The 23,235-nt window shown below is 40.3% G+C and overlaps 3 protein-coding genes across 3 annotated transcripts in view; all 3 read right to left on the bottom strand.

Annotated features, from left to right (window-relative positions):
- Positions 1-3,116, bottom strand: part of LOC311106568 (collagen alpha-1(XII) chain-like) — a gene marked incomplete at its 5' end in the record, with an annotated part of 88,539 nt that extends 85,423 nt beyond the window's left edge. The window contains one exon of the mRNA XM_084148948.1: positions 3,047-3,116. Within this exon, the coding sequence (XP_084005074.1) occupies positions 3,047-3,116 (70 nt within the window). The remainder of the gene's footprint in view (positions 1-3,046) is intronic.
- Positions 3,117-6,858: 3,742 nt separating this feature from the next.
- On the bottom strand, positions 6,859-8,597 carry LOC311106498 (cytochrome c oxidase subunit 7A2, mitochondrial-like). The gene is made up of 4 exons (XM_084148846.1): positions 8,511-8,597; positions 8,096-8,185; positions 7,224-7,308; positions 6,859-7,069 (listed from the first exon to the last, which is right to left on the bottom strand). Exons 1-4 carry the CDS (start codon positions 8,526-8,528, stop codon positions 7,011-7,013), a joined length of 252 nt encoding a protein of 83 aa, XP_084004972.1. The 5' UTR covers positions 8,529-8,597; the 3' UTR covers positions 6,859-7,010.
- A 1,114-nt stretch (positions 8,598-9,711) lies between these two features.
- LOC311106868 (cell cycle control protein 50A-like) lies at positions 9,712-22,559 on the bottom strand. The gene is made up of 7 exons (XM_084149255.1): positions 22,118-22,559; positions 13,799-13,918; positions 12,988-13,095; positions 12,704-12,791; positions 12,474-12,617; positions 12,174-12,380; positions 9,712-11,784 (listed from the first exon to the last, which is right to left on the bottom strand). Exons 1-7 carry the CDS (start codon positions 22,352-22,354, stop codon positions 11,591-11,593), a joined length of 1,098 nt encoding a protein of 365 aa, XP_084005381.1. The 5' UTR covers positions 22,355-22,559; the 3' UTR covers positions 9,712-11,590.
- Positions 22,560-23,235: the final 676 nt, after the last annotated feature.

Here is a 23,235-nt window from a genome sequence, read left to right as displayed (position 1 = left end):
CACAATGCCATTTAAGACCATTGGGTACATCTTTTCCAACCCCTCTAGCACTAAGTAGTGAGAATCCACATTGACATTTTTTTATTAGAAAAACACAAATCAAATAGAAAAGCAAAACAAACCATAAATGTGATTGGTCACACTGAATGGACTGTCTGAAGATCATGCACATGTACATGAAAAGTTGTTTGTAACAACTTATGGAACCAGACAAAAGTTTCCATGTACAAGACGGACTAGAGAACATACTTTAGAAATATTTGTAAATGATATTCGTCTGTTGGGGGATGGGGTTAAGTAAATTAGGCTATTATGAGAAAACAGCATTAACAAGAATAAAGTCTTAAAGGGATGCCTTTGGCAGTGTAGGCTGTTATCTACTTCCCCAGAGTCAGATTAACCCATTGATACCATATGTATGTCTCCACGTGCAGTTTGAAGGAAGTTGCTAACTAGTGTTAGCGCAATTGCTAACTAGCATTAGCGCAATGACTGGAAGTATATGGTAACTGCTAGCATGCTAGTAGATTCGATAGACTTCCGGTCATTGCGCTAATGCTGGTTAGCATTGGCTTGAGAAACTACATCTAACTTCCTTCATACTGGATGCAGAGACATAAAAACGGTATCCATGAGTACCCTTTTAAGTAGCCTATATAGTAATAACAGAATGTCTAAAGATGTCTAAAATGACAAATACAGTAAATGATAAGACTACTGTATGTGTAGTGGTTTAAGATTAATGGTGATGAATCATGAACTATGCTTGTTGATTAACTATAACAACATAATGTGTCAGTGGATAGTGCAGTGGTGCATAGCAGGATAAGTATGGGGTTCTAATCTAAATAAAGGTTTTCTAAATAAGGGAAGCTGGTGGGGATCAAGAATATCATTCTAAAATATTGTTGAAAAGCCATGACTCAGGACAAATTGAATGCAAATTTGCACAGCAAATGACCTGAGCAAAGCTTGTCCAGTACAGGATATCAAAAATGAGAACCACCAACCTGGCAGATCAACTCAAGGGCCATGGTCTGCTCCTTCTCTGTTTCCAAATGGACCCATCAAAACCATACAATACTATCCACATTGTCCTTGTTTACGAAGCTCTTAATTAAAGCACACACACCACAAACAAGCACGCACGCACGTACACACACTCCACAAAGGCACGAACACGCGAACACACACACACACAAACCTCAATGATGAGCCTCTTTCTCTTTGTTTCTGGTTTCTCCAAGTAGTTCAAGATTTGGTCCGTGAGCATCCAGGTCTCAACATCTCAAGCCATTCAACAAGGAACATACCAATGTGTGTGGGGGGGGGGGGGGGGGGGGTTGCTACTATGACCTCTGTTTGTGACCTCTAGTTCTGGCCATCAAGGTCCTAGTGTGTAGGCTACAGTCTCTTAAAAAGAGAGGCCTTCTCTTAAAAAATAAGGGGTCCATATGATATGCTAACAGAATATTTTACATTTTATAGCCTGATTGAATGGGAAGAAGGCAGCTCTGTAATCTGTCATCTATAAAAATGGTCATGGGAGCTTCTGAAGAATGTTCTTTCTCAGTTTCTGGAAAATAATTTTAGAGACACTCATATTTTGTCTTTCTGTTCCATCAGAGAGAAAAAGAACACGAGAAGGAAAATTGGCCTCAAGCCCCCTTTTTCTCCAAATGAAAGTGGAGACAATTGAGTTCTCGGTTAATTTTGATTGAATCTCTCATAGTACTATAATAGCTCATCTATTACATCCCTTACGGGCAAAACGTGTTACTTCTGTCACTTAATTTTTTACCTAGCTCCTTTATTATTACCTAGTTCCTTAACTTCTTTTTTGAACAGCTGAAATTCTTCCCTTCACCAGAGAGTTGGGCCTGCTAGAGAAACTAGGTAATGATGAAAAAAATATCAAGCAAGTGCCCCTCCTAGCGCAAGAAAGACTTCACTACAACTATCATGCTTAGGGAGTTGCCCCTTCACTAATTTCCAGACTAGCCTACTACACTATTAGAAAAAAAGGTGCTATCTAGAACCAAAAAGGGTTATTCGGCTGTCCCCATTCGAGAACCCTTTGAAGAACCCCTTTTGGTTCCAGGTAGAACCCTTTTGGGTTCAATGCAGAACCCTTTCCACAGAGGGTTCTACATGGAACACAAACAAGTTCTACCTGGAACCAAAAAGGGTTCTCCTATGGGGACAGCCGCAGAACCCTTTTGGAACCCTTTTTTCTAAGAGTGTATGATTGGGCCAGTTCCACTTTGAACTTTTTGATTAAAAATGTCGATTTGAAACAGATTTTACATGAAAAAATATAATTGTGCATTCCATAAACTGTTTCAATAGCCTAGGCTACTCGAAAGTTGAAAATGTGATTTTTGGAAGTATAGGGGTTGTCACTAGTTACCACAGCCGCAAAGTCAGAATTGGCTATATTGTAAAAATTCATGAAAACATAAATGTGCTTTTTGGTCTTAATTTAAGGTTAGAGTTAGGCATAAGGTTATCAGTGTGGTTATGGTTAAGGTTAGATTTCAAATCAGATTTTAAGAAGATACATTTTAGAAATAGGCAGGATTTAGTGATAATTAAGACTTTGTGGCGGTGGTTACTAGTGACGACCAAGTAATATGTTAGCCTACCTACCCTAGGCTACTTGTTTGAGTTAATTCAACCTGTCACAATTAATAGAAAATTGGATCAAAAGACAAATGAAATAGCCAACCTATTCAAACACAACAAAAAGACAAGAACCCGTAGGCCTACCGATGAAATAGGCCTATAGGCAAAGGCCTACATGAGATACAAGTACTGTAGACATTTTATTTCAGCAAACATTTATTCATAAAATAAAACTTTATTGGTGAAAGTATTGCAATTTCACCATGAGGAGCTAGAAAACGGATACTATTAGCTACACAGAGAGAGGGTGGGGGGAGGGGGGGGCTGCACATTTTTCATTCGGATCAGATGTGTTTAATTAACAGTAGGAACATTGGAGGGGAGGAAGGAGGACAGGACAGCAGGTGAGGGGTAACTTTACCTTGGGCCTCGACGGAGGATAGTAGCACTGCAAGGAAGGCAGCCGCTGCCAGAGACAGCCTTATCTTCATTTTGACTCTCTCTCTCTGGCTCAGCAGAACATGAATGAGGCTACAAAAGGCACAGCCAATTACACACGGATCTCAGCAATGCTCCATCATTCCACAAACAGTCTACCTTTAATGACCACAAGCAACATTTACATTTGACATTTTAGTCATTTAGCAGACGCTCTTATCCAGAGCGACTTAGAGTAGTGAGTGCATACATTTTTGTACCTTTTCGCAGATGTCCTATAATCCAATAGCATACTCTTATACATACAATGGGTATTATAGTGGGTATAATAAGTATTCAACCCCCTTGGATTTTTTGTTGTGTGGTAAAGCGGGTTTGAATTGGATTTAGTTGTGATTTTTTGTCATTGATCTACACAAAATACTCCGCAATGTCAAAGTGAAAGGAAAATTCTACAAATGTTAACAAATGAATAAAGATGAAATAGCTAAAATATAGTTGTTGCAAAAAGTATTCACCCCTTTTTTAGGCAAGCAAATTAGTTCATGAGTAAAATTTGCTTTAGCAAATCACATAAGTTACATGGACTCACTCTGTGTGAAATAATGCTTCAACCTGCTTGAAAATCTATGGCAAGACTTGAAATTGCTGTCTAGCTATGATCCCCAACACTTTGACAGAGCTTGAAGAAAATAATGGGAATATATTGCACTATCCAGGTGTTTTATTAATTTTTTAATTTTTATTTTTTCTCACTTTGACATTATGGAGTATTTTGTGTAGATCAATGACCAAAAAAATCACAATAAATACATTTCAATGCCACCTTGTATGGCAACAGAATGTGAGAAAATCCAAGCGAGGTGAATACTTATGATACCCACTCTCAAAGAGTGTCATAATAGTTCATTCAAAGACAAAAGCAAGACCATTGAACATCTAACTGCATTGTCTTGATAAATTAACATATTGTTCCATCTTAAATACCATTAAAATATTCTCAAAAACTCACAATCAACTTTCAATGCGGTTTAAATGTACAGCTGCAAATGGAAAATAGTCCCTTTTTTCTGGAATAAGCGAGCCTGCTGTAGTAGCTGATCAAAAAGGGTGTACTGCGCCTCATTAGCAAGACTCAAAAGAAATAACTTTCACAAACCCTATGAAAACACAATGCATAGCATTCCGTGGTCTCCCAACACAAAATCCAAATAAAAGGTACAAAGGCGCCAGAATGCAGGTGGGCCAGATGCAGGCTATATTTTACTGGCCATCACTCTGCTACTGATAGAGCAATCGATTCTAAAAACTTGGCCGTCTTTATCCAGCATTGCATGTTAATCTAAGTGTTATAGCGAAAACAATATATGCTACCAAGTTATCAATATTTTGTTTCTTCTCAAATTAAATTCTACTTTACATCACATACATTATTACACGAAGAAGCAGTCAAATATTCCAACACGCACAGCATTTACGACATGGTTGTTGGGCTATAATTATGGGCTATACTTAATTTCAAACCAACATGACACCGTGATGATAAAGCAAATGAACAATAGGCAAATGCTAAAATACTTGCTCAGAGCCCAATCTTGGGATAACCTAGCCTACTTCCCTGGTCTCCAGATGACCACAACTAACCTTACTCTCCCCATCTTCCTCTCAGATAGCCTAAGCAGTAGTCCAATCCATATTCAATTAATTAAATACTGACCTGTGGAAATGATGATGCGTTTTCACTCGTCTCAGAATATAAAAAAGTCAAGCCTCTTTGGATATGCCTCTTCTGCGTAATGATGGATAAAAGTTTCACTTGAGGAGAATCAAGTAGCCTAAACGCAGACGAAAACTCAGTGCTCCTCTTGCGGAGGTCCCAGATAAGAAGCCTTTTTCCAAGTGGGAAGACTCTTCACAATCTGCTACTTAATAGGGGGCTGTTCCCAACTCTCCCTTTACATCATATGCTCTTACGACAGTCAGCAAGCATGGAACCCTGCCATGGATTGACACATGCAGCTTCTCAAAGTGTGGGGATATACTTTTGGAAACTTAGCATAGTTTTCTGCATTCCTTTGCAATGATGCCCCTCTATGTGTTGTATCCACAAGTCCACTCCACATTAAAGGACTAGCCGTTTCTTGGGGGGGGGGGGGGGGGACGACGACAATGGAACAATGGAAAAATCTTCAACAGCCCAATAGCATTTATTAAGTGACCAAGTTTAAGAGTCAGTAACCATGTCCTTTTAATTTAATGGGCTTTATGTCAGTAGATAAATATGTATAAACTTATTGTTATGTTTTTGAAGTATTTAATAGGTCTTTGGATTCAACTCAGAAAATGTCAATAAATTCTTAACAGTCCAATCAGAATTATACAGGCAAGGCACGGGGAAAGGGTGATGCTTTCTGTCCTGATTCCGTCTTCTCTTTGAAATAAAAAGTGAATTGATAGGCATAACTGAATTAACAAGGCCTAGGCCAAGATAAAACAAAACTTTTGTCCTGCCTCTCAAAAATAGGCTATTGGAGTAGTCTAATCCACCCTGATCTATGAAATAGGTAGAGATTATAGCCCTACAGATCATTTGGAAGAATAACTTTCCAACTGAACATTTTGTTGATAATTGACATGTTAATGAAATGAAAAGAGATGGTCACGTGTGAACTTTTTAAGATGACAGAATTCAGTTTCCTGACCATAGACCTATCATAATGTGAGACCCAATCCATTCCCTTGAAGACATAGCCCTCTAGTGACTCAAGAAGCAAAATGCTAATGAAAAAAAAATCCTGCAGCGCTTGTTCCTTGGGCAAATAAGTTAATTAAAAAACATGTTATTTACATTTCATGAGTAAAATGTCTGATGATAAAAATTGACACTTTATCTGCTATTCACTCTGTAAAGTGTGCATAGCCTATCAAATCACCAACACTATTTTTTAAAAACAATATACAGCATATTGCATCTCATGACATTTTCCCATGATATAGTCCTGATTTCTGTAGGCTAGAGCTCAAGGGACATTCCAAAATAGGAGCATCATTTTCTGTTCGTAGATATACTCATTTCTTTACAAAGTATCATGATGAAAACATTAAGACTGCCCTTGGCCTAATGTAGCCTACTAATCTTAGATTGGCTTTAAAGGAGCCAGACTGTGCAAAGTGGGGAAAGCGTAGTCACATGTAGGATATAAATGCAATTGTATTACAACTAAAGCAAATACCAGTGTTTTTCCATTGTAATGTTAAAATAAACCATGAAATTGGAGCATAATGGTTCTCTTTGATGCTGTTTATAATAAGATGAGTGTGTGTATCCATTCAGGAAATTTCAAAGACAAGATTCATTTCTATTTACAGCACGGGTAATAATTCCCATCATGAGAATGTAATTAGTAACAAACCAGACTAACAACATTGTTAACACCTTTCTTACTCTGCCTGCGTTGATGATATGAACACTTACCAGACATCCAGATGTAGGCTACCACCAACATTCCTCTATACAAACTATTGTGAGCATTGTTTTATTCAGTTTAGTTGAAAGGACAAGAGAGACCAACACAAACGTCAGCCATGCCCAGTAGATCACCTGCTGGGTTTCAACGAACGGTGGCGATACATGTGGAACCGTTGGCACATTAACAGAAAATGACAACTAAATGTTCTGTGGTCAGAGGCGAAAGGATGGCCGCCCGCTGCACACTGCCGGCGTTTGTTATGGTGTGTCCCGTCCATAAAATATACATTTACACACATACAAAAAGAAGGACAAAGACCACTTGGTAATGAGAGGCATATTTAATCATCCTCAGTTATAATAAATAAATAATGATCCCATGAACATGAAACAAAAGCTATTATGACATGACAAATCAACCCCCTGATGACAGAGACAACTTTTTACAACTAACAAGGTGTCATGTAGAACAGGTGAGTCAGTCCTTCTTCTTGGGGAAAGCTGCACAAACCAGTTCATATATGACATATGCAGATCCTGCAATAACATATAAAACATAATTACTAATTAAATACAGTGTTATTACAAAAGGTATTGAGCAACTTAGAGTGGTAATGCACAACCAAACCATACCAAGATCTTGTCTACATGGATAAAACATTTTTTTGCCATTGAGTCCATCTGTACTCACCTAGAATAGTGAGTGCCATTGTTGTTCTGTACAGGATAGCATCGCTGACGCCCCCTTTCAAATGAATTGGAATCCCATTGTCCTCCTGGTGAAGAAACACATGCTGTATCAAACTTATTTCATGCACAGCAACATGCAGTATAAGCATCCTGCTTCCTTTAAGCCCACCGAAGCTGTAGTATTCTCTGAGTGGACATTGACTTATTCCTTTCAGCTCCTAGTGGAGCAAAGGGCCTGAACAGTGCATCTACAGCAAACTCTGTTCTGGGTGGTTGAGTGGTCATTATTACCCCCAAAATTGACCATTCTAGTTAGCCACAGAATGCAACACGTTGCCATTACGATTTTCATTATTGACAGCAAGATCTGCAATACACCCTGTTTTAGAAAGCATTTACAGCAGCGCAGTTTACACAATCAGTTATTGAAAAGCAGTCAATGATGAGGCAGTGGCATCACCCTCCCTTGATCATGTGCCAGTGGTAATCACTAATCAGAGTCAGACATGGGTTTCTCATCTCATGCCATTGTCTATGTCACGAATGGTACACTATTCCCTATTTAGTGAACTACTTTTGACCAGGGCCCATTCTTTTACACACCACATGCAAAGAAGTAACTCCAACCCAGTGAGCTGTCTTTCAGACATACTTATCTGTCAACTCTATGCATCTCAGGCTTCATCATGTGAAGAGAAACTACAGGAGCATACATGTGGACATGTCACCAGTCATCAAAACACAAATATCACATTGTCAGCATTGATTTCGAACTACATTTTCCATGACAGTGAACTGAAATAACGTTAATGTTTAGCTTGAAATATACATTTTAAGTGTGTTTCTATCTGAGCCATGTAAACTGCCAATTACCTGGAAATGCTTCTGTTTATGTGGGACCTTGTTCTCCACCTGCCTGCGCGCGCTGCTGCTCAGCGTCCGCCGCGACACCTGCTGGAGAGCCTGTCACATAACGGAAAAGAGGCATACATTTCTAAACCCCTCAGCAACGCTGCAGTTTCACAGGTTATGATATATTTTAAGATGAACGCTGGCTTGGAATAGGCCGCTGTCTATCTGAATTTTCAACAAGTTAGCCAAAAGGCTCGAACGTATGCTATAACGTTAGCGAAGCTACCAGCACTCAACGCAAGTCTGATGGGATATGTCCTCCCATGACCGCTAAAGCTCGTGATGCTGGCTTCTCTTGATCTTTTAGAATGCATAAAAACAGGCAGACCGATGGCATGGAATACAATTATTGCTAAAAACTCCACTCAAAACTTACTTGAATGTGTCGGTACATCTCTCCACTTCAACAGTCGTCGTACAAGGACACCGGAAGACCGCGCTTCCGCTATTTTCTTCTTCTTTGAAAGGATTTAGTGACGCTTCAAGATTACTTCTGCATGCTGCCAAATAATGGGCACTGGCCTGTACTTGGAGAGTAGCCAACCAATGAGCTACCGTTCGCTCTATTTCTGGGCTATAAAAACACTGCCAGCACTTGTCTCAAGATTCTCACAAATGATTTGTTTGTATACGTATTCACTTTTCCCATTTTGCAACAACAAAGGTACATCAAAACATTTCTAAATAAAAGCAGGTGGCTAAACACAATTATGAGTTGTCCAGACATGATTTTATTTGTCAAGCAACAGACATAGAATCTCCAGGTAAGAAATCAATGGCAACTCTAAAGTGCAAAATATATTTCACCAATTTGTAGCAGTCTTAGTTAGAAAACAAATATGGCCGTTTTTCCATAGACTAACATGAACAGTAGCCTGGTCCCAGATCTGTTTGTGCTCTTCCCTACTCCATTGCCATTGTCAAGCCAAACATGTTTGGCATGACAATTCCATAAGGAGTTGGCAAGACAGCAGAGATACTGGCACCTGGGCTACATGAATAGAGCTTTGGTCCCTGAAAACCATGAAATTGACTATTTTTCTTTGTGTAATGTTACACAGCTACCAGCATTACTGTATATTCATTACTGTATATACAGTGCCTTGCAAAAGTATTCATCCCCATTGGCGTTTTTCCTATTTTGTTGCATTACAACCTGTAATTTAAATTGATTTTTATTTGGATTTCATGTAATGGACATACACAAAATAGTCCAAATTGGTGAAGTGAAATAAAAAAAATAACTGCTTTTTAAAAATTCAAAAAAATAAATAACGGAAAAGTGGTGCGTGCATTTGTATTCACCCCCTTTGCTATGAAGCCCCTAAATAAGATCTGGTTCAACCAATTACCTTCAGAAGTCACATAATTAGTTAAATAAAGTTAACCTGTGTGCAATCTAAGTGTCACATGATCTCAGTATATATATATATATATATATATATATATATATATATATATATATATATATATATATATATATATATATATATATATATATATATATATATATATATATATATATATATATATATATATATACATACACACACACACCTGTTCTGAAAGGCCCCAGAGTCTGCAACACCACCAAGCAAGCGGCACCATGAAGACCAAGGAGCTCTCCAAACATGTCAGGAACAAAGTTGTGGAGAAGTACAGATCCGGGTTAGGTTATAAAAAAATATCTGAAACTTTGAACATCCCACGGAGCACCATTAAATCCATTATTAAAAAATGGAAAGTATATGGCACCACAACAAATCTGCCAAGAGAGGGCCGCCCACCAAAACTCACAGCCCAGGCAAGGAGGGCATTAATCAGAGAGGCAACAAAGGGACCAAAGATAACCCTGAAGGAGCTGCAAAGCTCCACAGCGGAGATTGGAGTATCTGTCCATAGGACCACTTTAAGCCATACACTCCACAGAGCTGGGCTTTACAGAAGAGTGGCCAGAAAAATGCCATTGCTTAAAGAAAAAAATAAGCAAACACATTTGGTGTTCGCCAAAAGGCATGTGGGAGACTCCCCAAACATATGGAAGAAGGTACTCTGGTCAGATGAGACTAAAATTTTGCTTTTTGGCCATCAAGGAAACCCCTATGTCTGGCGCAAACCCAACACCTCTCATCACCCCGAGAACACCATCCCCATTTGGTGGCAGCATCATGCTGTGGGGATGTTTTTCATCGGCAGGGACTGGGAAAACTGGTCAGAATTTAAGGAATGATGGATGGCGCTAAATAAAGGGAAATTCTTGAGGGAAACCTGTTTCAGTCTTCCAGAGATTTTTGAGACTGGGAAGGATGTTCACCTTCCAGCAGGACAATGACCCTAAGCATACTGCTAAAGCAACACTTGAGTGGTTTAAGGAGAAACATTTAAATGTCTTCGAATGGCCTAGTCAAAGCCCAGACCTCAATCCAATTGAGAATCTGTGGTATGACTTAAAGATTGCTGTACACAAGCGGAACCCATCCAACTTGAAGGAGCTGGAGCAGTTTTGCCTTGAAGAAAAATCCCAGTGGCTAGATGTGCCAAGCTTATAGAGACATACCCCAAGAGACTTGCAGCTGTAAATGCTGCAAAAGGTGGCTCTACAAAGTATTGACTTTGGGGGGTGAATAGTTATGCACGCTCAAGTTCTGTTTTTTTGTCTTACTTCTTGTTTGTTTCACAATAAAAAATATTTTGCATCTTCAAAGTGGTAGGCATGTTGGGTAAATCAAATGATACAAACCCCCAAAAAAACAATTTTAATTCCAGGTTGTAAGGCAACAAAATAGGAAAAATACCAAGGGGGGTGAATACTTTTGCAAGCCACTGTACTGAGAATAGAAGTACATACATTGCAATCAATCCATAATACTTGACCTGAAAATGAGTGCACATCCTTGTGCAATCTATAGACCCCTATCTGCAGTGTAAACACACCAGAAAAATGTGACTCAAACTACTGTACTGTAACACACAACATACTTCTAAGAAAAAGTCTACAGCCTTGACTCTTGAAGCAATTCTAACCTAAAGGACAGTTCAGATTTGCTTGACTGTATTCAAACATTCTTTTAAATAATTTATTAATATAGAAGTAAACATCTATGACTGACATACACATATTTCTACATTAAAACTTATCTGCACTAGAATTTTCACATCGATGTAGCGTCATTCAATTTCAACTTACTGCCAATACAACGACTTCACAGCAAAACCGCCTACATAACTGCATAGCTTTCTGACCATGAAAAATAAATACGAGAGAACTTCTACTTTATCGGAACTCTCACCTGACATCTTTCCTCTTCCAATACTTGCACAGCACTGTTGACAAGCAGGCCATTCTTACATATAGTACACAAGCCAGACACAAGGGTACCACCAGAGCTTGTAATTCACCTCTGGTTATGCACGCTTCCTCTGCTAGCCAGCATGCAACATACATACAGGACATCTTTAGTTAGAGATATCAGCACTGTTGTTGCGGCTGCCATATTTGTGGTGGATGATGAGGAGGACCACCCCCAGGAAGAAGCAGACGGAGCCCACAGTGATGTAGGCGATGCCCAGGAAAGGGTTCTTGCCCCCCATCCAGGAGATGGTGCTCAGGATCACACGCTTCCTCCCCTCAAAGCTACGAACAGGATAGTCTGGGATCAACTCATTAAGGAAGATTTTTTTTAAATGTTTAACTTCAGACCCATTTAACATTTGACTAACCAAATAACTCTTTAGCAACAAAGATCTTAGGGTATCATCAAAAAAAAACATGTGGACTCATTATGAATATGTTAGTCTACATTAGTGGAAACGACGAAGAAAGCCAGCATTCATCGGCATCCAGCAGGTGGTACCTATTGTTATAGCAAGTGAAGGAACGGCCCCCTACTGCGCACGGCTGAACATCGACCTGGTCTGTCTGACCTATTATGACAATGACTGATTTGAAAAATGAATATTAACATCACAAGCTATCATTCCACAAACCCAAACTTACAGTAAAGCTGTATCATTTGAACAGCTGCCTGTGAAAGGATACTGTAGGTGACTTCCAGGGTGTAGTTGCCCCGGGGAAGAGTCGGCGTCATGTTGTTCTTCTTCTGGATAATACGGTACAGCTTACGGAAGGTGGGGAGGGCAGCTGTGCGCATCCACACAATAAAGTCCTCATTGATGAAGCCATTATTTTCAGCGTCTGTGTCCAGCTCATAGACAGGCTTGCGCCAGTTGATCGGCTTGGTTGTTCCTATGGGAGGAAATGACAGTGAGTTTCCTAGGAAAAGACAGTGAGACTCCTTATCAACTTCAATGGTAACAATTCTGCTGAATGCTTGCTCACCTTGGAAAGCACTTGTGAGGTTGGGGTTGCCTCCTGGGTTCCTGAACTTCACATGCTTGTCTGTCCACCAAGCGATGCCCTTCTTCATCAGAGGAATTTGGATTCTTGTGCCATTAGGGTCAATGTAATACAGCTCCAAAGTGTCTGTGAGGATAGAGATCATGACTAAACAGAGCTGCTCTTATTGCAATCCTTGTAATTATGATCTAAAAAGGACAGAACTGTCTTACCATTAAACATGCTGTTGGCGATGGCACCACATGGCGCAATGGGCATTTTTTCATTGCGAGCGTAGGGCTCACACTCCTTACTAGGGTTCTGTGGACATTGCAAGCAGACAGGTAATGTTACATGTAGGTCATTGCACAGAACATGACATCTTGACAATTTGATGGATATGCCAAATAACTGAACATATAAAGTTGATGATGATCAGTCAAAAGTCATTGCAGATATTCAGGAATGCAGTGTCAAAATGTTATATTTGTACTGAACCCCTGTTCATAATACGTACCATTAGAGAGGTGGGGTCTCCATTCAGTTGGCTGTCATCCCTGGACTTGACATAGCGCCGGTGATTTTGGTAGAAGTTGGACAGGCCATAATACATAAAGACATTGCTCTGTTGAGACAAAATACTATTACATGTTTATGATGATCTATTTTCAATTGAAGGGTACCTGTATTTATGGGTTGCATGTTTCATCACAATATTGTTTTGAACGTTCGTTTTGGACTGGTGTCCGACTGAGCATTCTACTCAATGCATCGTCAATGAGCGCTGATGAAGATTTCATCAAAAGCGCATTACAGTGGCTTGGAAATAGAATTACATTCAAAAGGAGACATAACTAGTATGAAAACCTTTTGTCATCATTTTGATGTCGCCAGATTGACTTTATATGCAGTATAACGTTAGCTAGCTAGCTAAGATTAAGGTGAGGCTACCGGATTTAGCTAGCTAACGTTAGCATTGCGAACTATTCTTGACGAACTTTGCTAGCTAATGACTACATTGTCCTCTGTCTAAAGTCAATTTGACGACATGATAATGATGGCAAAGTTGTTTCCTACTAAATATTTGGACTACTTTAACAATGTCATCGTATTTCCAGGAACTATAGTGTAATTTAGACGAAATAGTAGTTAGCCTCCGTCCAGAATGACTGGGTTTTTCACCACTTTAGGGCACCACTATGGCGTCGCCGGTAGAGGGCGGCTTGAGAAAGTTCATAACAACTGCATGACGCGACCAAGTGACCGAGGTGCAACCTATGAATACAGCACAAACTGAGTGAATTTGAGACATCATGCTTTAGACTTACTTCAAAAGGCTGTTCCAGAGAGAAGGGCAATGCACAGGTGCATGGTCTTGTGCTGTTCCAACTAAAGTTCTGGGAGCAGTCGAAGCATGGGCTGGACATGTCAGTCCCAGTATAATCAATCTGTAATGAAATGTGAACATCCAAACATAATTTCCAAATAGCTAGCAATCTGCTGCCTCTCAGGGGGACTGATGAGGTCCATTAACATTATTTCAATGGTGCACCTGGCATCAAATCCATAATAACCTTGGTAGGACTTGTTCAAGTTTATATTTTTTATTGATACCAATCATGAAAAACTGTGGTAGAAGCATATATACAAGTAAATCGTAAATATTATGAGGCTAAAAATGGTAAAGGTTCAAACAAGGAAATGTGTCAAATAAAAAAGTAGCTGGGGTCCCCAAAGTTTTGCTCCATGAAGTAATCTGACTATGTGTATGCCGCCATCTTGTCTATTTCAAGTCTTCTCTCATTGATTGAGACAGGTGGGTCCACCCCAAAGTGCAATATGTCATGATGACAGATGACTAAAAATGTAAATGTAAAATCTGTCTCGATCAATGAGAGAAGATTTTAAATAGACAAGATGGAGGCATACACACTGTTGGATTACTTCATGGAGCAAACATTTTTTTTATTTTAATAATGACGCATTTTCCAAAACTCAAATGGACCCCTTGCAACTGGAAACAGGGAAAATATGCTTACTTTCTTTATGAAACACAATTTTCCACCACCATGCTAGAGTGGCTAATGCCTAGGAATGCTAGTCCCGGATGTTGCGCATAGTGTTCAGCCAATCAGGTTGCAGCAGTCTGTTGCAATGAATCTCTACACTTAACAAGCAAGTATAGTGTAGAGAATCATTGTACCATCAAACCGCTGTGAAATAATATTTTCAATAACCAAAAATATTGTATTTTCAGCAGTTTGAAGCTGGTGTACAAAACCAAAAGTAAGATGCAAAATCTAAACTTAAGAACGGGAAGCATAGAAATAGCGCACATAGAACATATCTACTGCTTCTTAAAAACTTGCTTTCAATGAGAATGACAGATCTACAACATACATTTCTGTGTGAATTTGGTCAGGTCACCCAAAAGTTACATATTGCAGCTTTAAATTAAGACAAAAAAGCACATTTTTGTTTATGATTTTGTTTAATTATAGCCAATTTTAACTTTGTGGCTGTGGTAACCGCCTGAGAACCAGTCTCTTTAGCTAACATTCCACTCCTTGTTACTGCCAAACAGACTGGCCTTTCTGCCATTTTCAGATATGAACATTCTATAATAATGAGCTTGAGGAGAACAGAGGAAACCAGTCTGTCAAAAGTCTAAATTCTCAACCTGCATACTGCAATTCCAACCAGAAAACCTCCATGCTTTGATTTTAAAGTGGAACTGACAGCATTTTAGCAACATTAAATCTTATAAAAATCTGTTCATATACACCCCAAGGAAGAATATGACACCTTTTTTTTTTTTTTTACCGGCAAGAGAGCACTTAGATATGGTCATTTTCACATTGTCATAAATTCAGAATGTTTGGGAATTACTTATAGTAAGGCATTTGTGAGAATTCTATAGTAATATAGAGTGGGAAAGTGGCCTTACGTTTGCAAAATTAATAGACACTGCAGTAAATAAAACATCAGTCTTGTCCAGGGCCGGAATCTACGCAGACCAGTGATATTAGCCAATCAGAGCTTCAGTAGGTCAATATGCAAATAAGCCATTTGCTACACGGACCTCATTCACTTTGAACTGGACTGTGTGTTTACAGGCAATAGCAACAGCGCGACTTTAGATCATTAGAATGTATTCGCCAAAAGCCACCTGAATGGATTTCTGCAAATATGTAAATACCAAGGGAGTCCTCTTACATTTGGGAACTTAACAGTCCTATTGATTATAAAAACATGAAAAGGTAGGCTCTCTCCCTTAGTTGCCTATGCACATCAACAACAAGATCAACAACTAATGCTAGCCAGAGTGAGATAAGCTAAAATCTAAAGAGGGAACATTAGATAAACTCTCAAACTCTTTCAACTAGTTCACCGTCAAAATTGTACTGAAACGATGGGGAATGGTAGCCTGCTCGTCCTTCTGCAGCTTGCCTGCCAATGCATTCTTTGCCCAACCCACGTTTTACAACTGAATGGGAACTTGCCTGCCTGCCTGACCATTTGATCAATGCCAAATACATTTGATTAACAACTAAGAGATATGCTAACTAAGGATAGCAGTCATTCAATTTCAGCATACAGTGAGGGAAAAAAATATTTGATACCCTGCTGATTTTGTACGTTTGCCCACTGACAAAGAAATGATCAGTCTATAATTTTAATGGGAGGTTTATTTGAACAGTGAGAGACAGAATAACAACAACAAAATCCAGAAAAACGCATGTCAAAAATGTTATAAATTGATTTGCATTTTAATGAGGGAAATAAGTATTTGACCCCCTCTCAATCAGAAAGGTTTCTGGCTCCCAGGTGTCTTTTATACAGGTAACGAGCTGAGATTAGGAGCACACTCTTAAAGGGAGTGCTCCTAATCTCAGTTTGTTACCTGTATAAAAAAGACACCGGTCCACAGAAGCAATCAATCAATCAGATTCCAAACTCTCCACCATGGCCAAGACCAAAGAGCTCTCCAAGGATGTCAGGGACGAGATTGTAGACCTACACAAGGCTGAAATGGGCTACAAGACCATCGCCAAGCAGCTTGGTGAAAAGGTGACAACAGTTGGTGCGATTATTCGCAAATGGAAGAAACACAAAATAACTGTCAATCTCCCTCGGCCTGGGGCTCCATGCAAGATCTCACCTCGTGGAGTTGCAATGATCATGAGAACGGTGAGGAATCAGCCCAGAACTACACGGGAGGATCTTGTCAATGATCTCAAGGCAGCTGGGACCATAGTCACCAAGAAAACAATTGGTAACACACTACGCCGTGAAGGACTGAAATCCTGCAGCGCCCGCATGGTCCCCCTGCTCAAGAAAGCACATATACAGGGCCGTCTGAAGTTTGCCAATGAACATCTGAATGATTCAGAGGAGAACTGGGTGAAAGTGTGGTCAGATGAGACCAAAATCGAGCTCTTTGGCATCAACTCATCTCACTGTGATTGGAGAAGGAGGAATGCTGCCTATGACCCCAAGGTCTCCTGAGTGGCGCAATGGTCTAAGGCACTAGAGATCCTGGTTCGAATCCAGGGTCTGTCGCAGCCGGCCGCGACCGGGAGACTCATGGGCGGCGCACAATTGGCCCAGCGTCGTCCAGGGTAGGGGAGGGAATGGCCGGCAGGGATGTAGCTCAGTTGATAGAGCATGGCGTTTGCAACGCCAGGGTTGTGGGTTCGTTTCCCACGGGGGGCCAGTATAAAATATATATATATATATATATATATGTATTCACTAACTGTAAGTCGCTCTGGATAAGAGCGTCTGCTAAATGACTAAAATGTAAATGTCAATGTAAACACCATCCTCACCGTCAAACATGGAGGTGGAAACATTATGCTTTGGGGGTGTTTTTCTGCTAAGGTGACAGGACAACTTCACTGCATCAAAGGGACGATGGACGGGGTCATGTACCGTCAAATCTTGGGTGAGAACCTCCTTCCCTCAGCCAGGGCATTGAAAATGGGTCGTGGATGGGTATTCCAGCATGACAATGACCCAAAACACACGGCCATGGCAACAAAGGAGTGGCTCAAGAAGAAGCACATTAAGGTCCTGGAGTGGCCTAGCCAGTCTCCAGACCTTAATCCCATAGAAAATCTGTGGAGGGAGCTGAAGGTTCGAGTTGCCAAACGTCAGCCTCAAAACCTTATTGACTTGGAGAAGATCTGCAAAGAGGAGTGGAACAAAATCCCTCCTGAGATTTGTGGAAACCTGGTGGCCAACTACAAGAAACGTCTGACCTCTGTGATTGCCCACAAGGGTTTTGCCACCAAGTACTAAGTCATGTTTTGTAGAGGGGTCAAATACTTATTTCCCTCATTAAAATGCAAATCAATTTATAACATTTTTGACATGCGTTTTTCTGGATTTTTTTGTTGTTATTCTGTCTCTCACTGTTCAAATAAACCTACCATTAAAATTATAGACTGATCATGTCTTTGTCAGTGGGCAACCGTACAAAATCAGCAGGGGATCAAATACTTTTTTCCCTCACTGTAGCTAGCAAAGCAATTCACATTTCTTGCTAGCTAACTGAATGACACCTGTATCTTTATCCGTAGCCACCGAAAAAACATATGAGGGGAAAAAGTCGGTCACTCACCCACTCTTCCAATGACATCCTCCCAGCAGCTAGCTAGCTAACGTTAGGCCCCATGTTTTTAGCTTGCTAAATAAATAGCTAGCTACATAAATAGATACACTAGCCCGGGGTGTTAAACTCAATCAGCGCACGGCCATATTGAAAAGACACACTGAATTCGCGGGCCAGACATAGCCTATTTGTTTTTACAAAAAAACGTGCAACTGCAACTCAAACTGGCCATTGATTTATTAGAAAAATATGGCCCTTTATAATGTCCACGTATGTACATAGGATGCTGTATATAGCATTTTAGCATATTAAAACAAAATAAATTATAATATTTGTCCAGCCTTTGCTGCTATGCTTGCAGATGTGCATAATATGCTGCGACCCTAATAAAAAAGTATTTAATAATTCCCAAAAACAAAAACTTAGCAATAGTTTTGTTGTAACATTTAAACTTAAAACATGTTTTACATTTTTTTTGCACTGCATGGATCACTGGTGCAGTTGAATGCAGCATTGCTGCTCAAATGTTGCTGTAATAGGCCTACATGTTTTGTTGCAGGTTTAGTTTTTTGGTTATTGATTGTCAAGCTTTAAATATTGAAGCCACACTGCAACATTTTAGTAACCTAGCTAGGACTGCATTTGTCTGTACACTTTCCCTCCACTGCATGCTGTAAACAGGACTCACGAAAGCAGTGCAATGGAAGTTGAATTCACCTATGTGAGCGCATCAGGCTGTAATTTCATAAAGTAGATGACTCAACTGTTGGCTCATTTATGCTCCATTGTGTGTCCTATTCGGCCCGCGGGCCTTGTGTTTGACACGTGCGCTAGCCCATTAGCCACGTTATGACTGACTTGTGATCATTGCCCTTGTTAGTCTGATTGTAATAACTTTCCCAGACTTATTTTAAATCGTCCGTTTTTGTTCAAAATATTGAGTCATTGAAACTGAAACAGTACATCTCGAATGGGTGGAGGCAGCAAACAATTTTATTTTTATTTTTTATTTCACCTTTATTTAACCAGGTAAGCCAATTGAGAACAAGTTCTCATTTACAACTGCGACCTGGCCAAGATAAAGCAAAGCAGTGCGATAAAAACAACAACACAGAGTTACATATGGGGTAAAAAAAACATAAAGTCAAAAAAAACAACTGAAAATATATATACAGTGTGTGCAAATGTAGCAAGTTATGGAGGTAAGGCAATAAATAGGCTATAGTGCAAAATAATTACAATTAGTATTAACACTGGAATGCTAGATGTGAAAGAGATGATGTGCAAATAGAGATACTGGGGTGCAAAAGAGCAAAATAAATAACAATATAGGGACGAGGTAGTTGGGTGGGCTAATTTCAGATGGGCTGTGTACAGGTGCAGTGATCGGTAAGGTGCTCTGACAACTGATGCTTAAAGTTAGTGAGGGAGATAAGAGTCTCCAGCTTCAGAGATTTTTGCAATTCGTTCCAGTCATTGGCAGCAGAGAACTGGAAGGAATGGCGGCCAAAGGAGGTGTTGGCTTTGGGAATGACCAGTGAGATATACCTGCTGGAGCGCAGACTACGGGTGGGTGCTGCTATGGTGACCAATGAGCTAAGATAAGGCGGGGATTTGCCTAGCAGTGATTTATAGATGGCCTGGAGCCAGTGGGTTTGACGACGAACATGTAGTGAGGACCAGCCAACAAGAGCGTACAGGTCACAGTGGTGGGTAGTGTATGGGGCTTTGGAGACAAAACGGATGGCACTGTGATAGACTACATCCAATTTGCTGAGTAGAGTGTTGGAGGCTATTTTGTAAATGACATCGCCGAAGTCAAGGATCGGTAGGATAGTCAGTTTTACGAGGGCATGTTTGGCAGCATGAGTGAAGGAGGCTTTGTTGCGAAATAGGAAGCCGATTCTAGATTTAACTTTGGATTGGAGATTCTTAATGTGAGTCTGGAAGGAGAGTTTACAGTCTAACCAGACACCTAGGTATTTGTAGTTGTCCACATACTCTAGGTCAGACCCGTCGAGAGTGGTGATTCTAGTCGGGTGGGCGGGTGGGCGGGTGCCAGCAGCGTTCGATTGAAGAGCATGCATTTAGTTTTACTAGTGTTTAAGAGCAGTTGGAGGCTACTGAAGGAGTGTTGTATGGCATTGAAGCTCGTTTGGAGGTTTGTTAACACAGTGTCCAATGAAGGGCCAGATGTATACAAAATGGTGTCGTCTGCGTAGAGGTGGATCTGAGAGTCACCAGCAGCAAGAGCGACATCATTGATATACACGGAGAAAAGAGTCGGCCCAAGAATTGAACCCTGTGGCACCCCCATAGAGACTGCCATAGGTCCAGACAACAGGCCCTCCGATTTGACACATTGAACTCTATCTGAGAAGTAGTTGGTGAACCAGGCGAGGCAGTCATTTGAGAAACCAAGGCTATTTAGTCTGCCAATAAGAATGCGGTGGTTGACAGAGTCGAAAGCCTTGGCCAGGTCGATGAAGACGGCTGCACAGTACTGTCTATTATCGATCGCGGTTATAATATCATTTAGGACCTTGAGCGTGGCTGAAGTGCACCCATGACCAGCTCGGAAACCGGATTGCATAGCGGAGAAGGTACGGTGGGATTCGAAATGGTTGGTGATCTGTTTGTTAACTTGGCTTTCAAATACTTTCGAAAGGCAGGGCAGGATGGATATAGGTCTGTAACAGTTTGGATCTAGAGTGTCACCCCCTTTGAAGAGGGGGATGACCGCAGCAGCTTTCCAATCTCTGGGGATCTCAGACGTTACGAAAGAGAGGTTGAACAGGCTAGTAATAGGGGTTGCGACAATTTCGGCAGCTAGTTTTAGAAAGAAAGGGTCCAGATTGTCTAGCCCAGCTGATTTGTAGGGGTCCAGATTTTGCAGCTCTTTCAGAACATCATCTGTCTGAATTTGTGTGAAGGAGAATCGGGGGGGGCATGGGCAAGTTGCAGCAGAGGGTGCAGAGTTGGTGGCCGGGGTACTGGTATCCAGGTGGAAAGCATGGCCAGCCGTAGCAAAATGCTTGTTGAAATTCTCTATTATTGTAGATTTATCGGTGGTGATAGTGTTTCCTAGCCTCAGTGCAGTGGGCAGCTGGGATGAAGTGCTCTTATTCTCCATGGACTTTACAGTGCCCCAAAACTTTTTGGAGTTAGTGCTACAGGATGCAAATTTCTGTTTGAAAAAGTTAGCCTTTGCTTTCCTGACTGCTTGTGTATATTGGTTCCTAACTTCCCTGAAAAGTTGCATATTGCGGGGGCTATTTGATACTAATGCAGTACGCCACAGGATGTTTTTGTGCTGGTCAAGGGCAGTCAAGTCTGAGGAGAACCAGGGGCTATATCTGTTCTTAGTTCTGTATTTTTTGAATGGGGCATGTTTATTTAAGATTGAGAGGAAATTACTTTTAAAGAACAACCAGGCATCCTCTACTGACGGAATGAGATCTATATCCATCCAGGATACCTGGGCCAGGTCAATTAGGAAGGCTAGCTGTGATTTAGAACCTGATAGCAATATTTATATTGGACAACCAAGAAATGTATTGGTGAATTATATTAATCATGCATGTAACTGCATCCATCTATTCTGCCAACAACAATGCCTTAACAACAATGCCTTACTCTATATAATGGAATTTTGAATCAAACATAATCTATTTTTAATACCTCTTATAAAAGTTGGTTTTGAAGCATAAACTGAGAATTTGATATTTGACTGATATGATTGTCTGTTTCATATCTGCAAAGTAGTTAAAACGCTGTCAGTTCCACTTTAAGCATCAAAATACAACAACTTGCCTATTTAATAGCTGAATGTTTGTTTTTGAGGCTTCATATGTCATGGAAAATATTACTTGAATGTTATTTCCAACAACCAATGTGCAACTCCGCCGCAAATCAAACTGCACGTTGAGACTGCCGAAAGGTCAGTCACTTTGGCAATAGCAAGCAGTGGAATGTTAGCTAAAGACTGGTACCCAGACTAGTGGTAACTAGTGACAACCAACCCCCTTACCTCGAACTCCTTGATGTTGTTGGACGTGACGTAGAGTCCGATCCCAATAGGGATGAAGATGAGACCGATAACGAAGAAAGCTGGGAGAACTGTGCCAGCTGTCAGAATGGGTTGCCAAGCAGGTAATCGTTGTTGTTTAAACGCTGTGTTTTCGGGCTTTTTATTCTTGATGGTCCCACCACCAGATACGGCGACGTGACCGTCTTCCTCCTTCGCGTTGTAGCTCGACGCCATCATGGCCTCTGACCGAAAACAACAATCAGTGCAATGGCAGCTATTTTAGCTAGTCTCCCTTAAGCTGAAGAAGGTAACAGTTTAGCTGAGACAAGTCTGAGAAAACGCTCTGATAAATAAGGTATACCTGTGCTAGTTTTCTATAGGTTATTTTTCCATATATAACTATTTTTTTACGAAAGATGGATTGCTCGACGTTACAACCAGCCAAGTCAGGAAGTTTTTTCAAACTTGCGTACCGCGAAGCGAAAATACGTGATTGCATCATCAAATATGATAAACGTTTTTTTGTGGCAAATATTATATCAGTCAAACTATAGCTAATATGTGATTCAATTCAGGAGATGAATTCAGTCAGTGAATGACAATTATTTTATCCTTTATTCTCTTATTTGTTTTTCCCAATAAATTGATACTGAATATTTTCCTGACCTGAATAGACCAAAACCATGTATCTGTCTAGTAGGAGATCAAATTATGAACTCTCAAATAATGACAAACCATTTGAATTTTCAGGTTTATTGTTGCAAACAAATAACCAGCTGATATAGCATACATGGGTCATCCTTTGACAACTGTGCCTGATTATCTGGATTGATATAATAAATTAACATTTATGGCATACTGCAGAGTTCCCCAACTGGCAGACCGCCAGCCGAATTTGGGGATTTATTTGGCCCCATTAAGTTTTTATTTGATTTATTATTGTTGGGCATAAAATACTGTAAAAACACCAGCAAATCAGCTCCAAGTGATTTTAATTTTGGAAATCTGTTCCAAAGTATTCCCACACATAATAGAAAGATACACTCCAGCCAGTTTATTAGGTAGTACCTGGCCAGACCCCCCTTTGCCTCCAGAACAGCCTGAATTCTTCGGGGCAT

Source organism: Coregonus lavaretus (assembly GCF_964263955.1).
Source record: "Coregonus lavaretus genome assembly, chromosome: 31".
Lineage (NCBI taxonomy): Eukaryota > Metazoa > Chordata > Actinopteri > Salmoniformes > Salmonidae > Coregonus > Coregonus lavaretus.
This window is presented reverse-complemented; position numbering and strand designations above follow the sequence as displayed.

Bases quoted from the DNA above. Each gene is read 5' to 3' on its own strand.
- LOC311106498 (XM_084148846.1), bottom strand. The intron at 7,309-8,095 runs GTAATTGGCAGT...TTTCTTCACCAG, and splicing joins ATAAACAGAAGCATTTCCAG to GAGGACAATGGGATTCCAAT. The intron at 7,070-7,223 runs GTGAGTACAGAT...ATGTTATTGCAG, and splicing joins AATGGCACTCACTATTCTAG to GATCTGCATATGTCATATAT.
- LOC311106868 (XM_084149255.1), bottom strand. From the start codon at position 22,354: ATGATGGCGTCGAGCTACAACGCGAAGGAGGAAGACGGTCACGTCGCC. The intron at 13,096-13,798 runs GTAAGTCTAAAG...TTGTCTCAACAG, and splicing joins CTCTGGAACAGCCTTTTGAA to AGCAATGTCTTTATGTATTA. The intron at 12,618-12,703 runs GTAAGACAGTTC...CTATCCTCACAG, and splicing joins CGCCAACAGCATGTTTAATG to ACACTTTGGAGCTGTATTAC.